The sequence below is a fragment of the Poromitra crassiceps genome, assembly GCF_964638095.1.
Source record: "Poromitra crassiceps genome assembly, chromosome: 14".
Lineage (NCBI taxonomy): Eukaryota > Metazoa > Chordata > Actinopteri > Beryciformes > Melamphaidae > Poromitra > Poromitra crassiceps.
In genome coordinates this window covers 27039387-27042167 of record NC_139633.1, presented here as the reverse complement: position 1 = coordinate 27042167, position 2781 = coordinate 27039387, and the positions used below count along the sequence as shown (strand labels likewise).

Here is a 2781-nt window from a genome sequence, read left to right as displayed (position 1 = left end):
GTAGAACTCAGTTTTAAATCCTTGGTACAAGGCACAGAGAGCATTCTTCGTTTTCACAAAATGACGCCTAAAAAGTAATAACTCAAAACTTTCATGCAGCCTTCTTCCTTCCCTTCCACTCTGTGATGTGAGGTGAGACTCGGGAGAAATGTCACATGTTGCATGACACCAGCAAAACTTTTTAAACCCTTCACTGGTGGGAAAACCATCAGTCTTTTTAGACAAAAGTCCTTGTTACAAGGAGGAAAATAAACTTTTTTTTTCTCATACGCCAAACAAGAAAACAGACCAAACGCATGCACCACTGAGGCCTCATCACCCTCATGCCCAAAATTCTCTATTTACATTATTGACATCTCCCTCTCTGTCTCTGTGTGTCTCTCAGCACGGGCGGGCATCATTTCATCCCGTCCTTGCCCTCCCCCGTGAGTCTCGTAAGGCCGGTGGAGGTGATGGAGAGGTGCGGGGTGGGGGGCACCTGGCAGATGGTGCATGGGCACGGCAGCCCGGCCCAGTGCTGGAAGCCCGTGCCCAGCTGGAGGGCCGGGGGCGCATGGGGGACACCCTTCATCAGGGTGTGCAATGGCGCAGCCCGGAGGGACCCGAGACCCGGCAGCGCGCTCGACAGCGTGGACGACGTGGACGAGGCCAGCGCGCTCCCGAGGAGAGGGTGCATCGGCGGGTTCCCGGGGTGTCCCGGCGGCGCGCCCACACCGGCCCCGCAGTGGAAGGCGGAGTGGTGCCCGTGCCCGCCGTAAATCTCCCCGACCAGCCGCTTCATCTCGTCCAGGGAGCTGTTGAGCATCAGGATGTAGTTCCGCGCCAGCAGCAGCGTGGCGATCTTGGACAGCTTGCGCACCGAGGGCCCGTGCGCGTAGGGCATCACCTCGCGCAGACCGTCCATGGCAAGGTTGAGGTCGTGCATGCGCTTCCGCTCGCGGCCGTTGATCTTGAGGCGGAGCTGCTGGACCTCGACCTCAGTCACCTGCTTCTTCAGTTTGTACTTGCTGCTGCCCTGTGACTTGTCCCCGGACCGCTCGCCGCCGCTCATCTTGCCGCTCTGAGTGGACGACGACACCGACGAGCCCAGGTGGTGGTGCTGCAGGTGCGGGATGCGCTCACGGAGATACAGGCTGTCCAGGTCCGGGGAAGAGGCTCTGCTGCCCGAGCTGGAGTCCGAATGCATCTTATGAGTTCAGCTTCCGATGATGGGTATAGAAGGTCGCTGCGCCTGCTCGCTTCCTGCTTTCTCTCTGACTTCTCTCTTACCTTGCCCTCTTTCTGGAGCCTAAAAGCCTCTCTGGTCACCTGATGACAACCTCTCTGTCTCTCTCTCTCTCTCCCTCTCTCTCTCTCTATCTCTCTCTGTGATGTGAGTGCGGTCCTCCTCTCACACTGTTTCTCTGTGGCGAGGCGACAGATAGTCAGTATTTATATATGCGGGCAGACAAAAGCGGCTTTCCTATTCATAACGCGCCTAGTTAGGATGACGTGCCCGTTAAAAAGGGGGCGGTGTGCTTTGACTGTCCCAGTGACCACGGTGCGCAGCCATTCACTGCCATTGTCATGGCACTGTTGGGGGCACAGCGCTGCGTTCAGCTCCTCTCCGCTCCTCTCCTCTCCTCCGTCGCTTTCATCTCCTCCTCACCCAACTCCTCTCTTCTCTTGTCGTGGATCTTTCTTTTCTTTTTTCTTTTCTTTTCTTTTGCTTTTCCTGGGACAAACGGGTCAGTTTTGAAATTGTTCCTCTGGGAATTCCATATAGGTCCAGTTAAACAGTTTGTTAAAAGATAAAATCCAGTTGCAAATATCATGGAAGTTGCACTTTATTTTTGTATAGGCCTATAGAAGGCCTACATGTTGCTGAAACTGTAAATTCGTTAACCGATTGTCTAATAAATTAGGCTACATGCTCTGTTTCTGATAAGCCATTTCTCCAGCACGCAGCTGTGTATTTTCTGATAGACTGCACAATGTAGATTTTACGCATGATATGGCCACTGTAAAATAATCAAATAACCTAATCAAATTTCATTTTCTCATTAATCAGTGTTCGTTTGAATCAACAGGCGTTCAGTATAGGCTATAGCCTACATGGGCTAAATAAAATGCTGTAATATAGCCTCTTAAAACTTGTCTAATCACTTCTCACACAGCCTGCACTTTGCTGTCTTAAATTTGGCAGCTCATTGGATTTCAAAATAATAATAATAATAATAATAATAATAATAATAATAATAATAATAATAATAATAATAATAATAATAATAATAATAATAATAATAATAATAATAATAATAAAAGTGTCTGCAATTAGCTGCACTGACTCGGCTCATGGTTGCCTGAGGGGATGAGAAGGAATGGGACGGGAAATTGCTCTCCTCTGCAGCGCCTCAGCCGCGGGGTGCAGGCGGGCCTCCGCTGACAGAGGTGACACGCCGCTCCAACACACTGTGCGCGCTGCTGGCCATATGGCAGCATGTGGGCGGCACGGCCCGGCCAGCCCGCTGCACGTCCCACCCGGGTCCCACCACGAGCTTTAGGAAACTTATCTTATATTGTTTTCATGAGTTATTGAGAGATTAATCTTCATTTTACATTATTATTATTAATGTTAATATTATTATTATTATTATTATTGTCTAGTAGTAGTAGTAGTAGTACAACCAGTAGCGGAGCGTACGCCGGGGCAGAGGGTGCGGCCGCCACGGGCCCACTCGTCAGGGGGGCCCATAAAAAAAAAAAAAAAAAAAAAATTTTTTTTTTTTTTTTTTTTTTTTT

General features: G+C 49.8%; 1 protein-coding gene across 1 annotated transcript; it reads right to left on the bottom strand.

Annotated features, from left to right (window-relative positions):
* Window positions 1–397: 397 nt before the first annotated feature.
* Window positions 398–1186, bottom strand: olig3 (oligodendrocyte transcription factor 3; the record flags this gene model as incomplete). The annotated part of the gene is made up of 1 exon (XM_083650436.1): window positions 398–1186. The coding sequence occupies one exon, from the start codon at window positions 1184–1186 to the stop codon at window positions 398–400; it is 789 nt and encodes a 262-aa protein (XP_083506562.1).
* Window positions 1187–2781: the final 1595 nt, after the last annotated feature.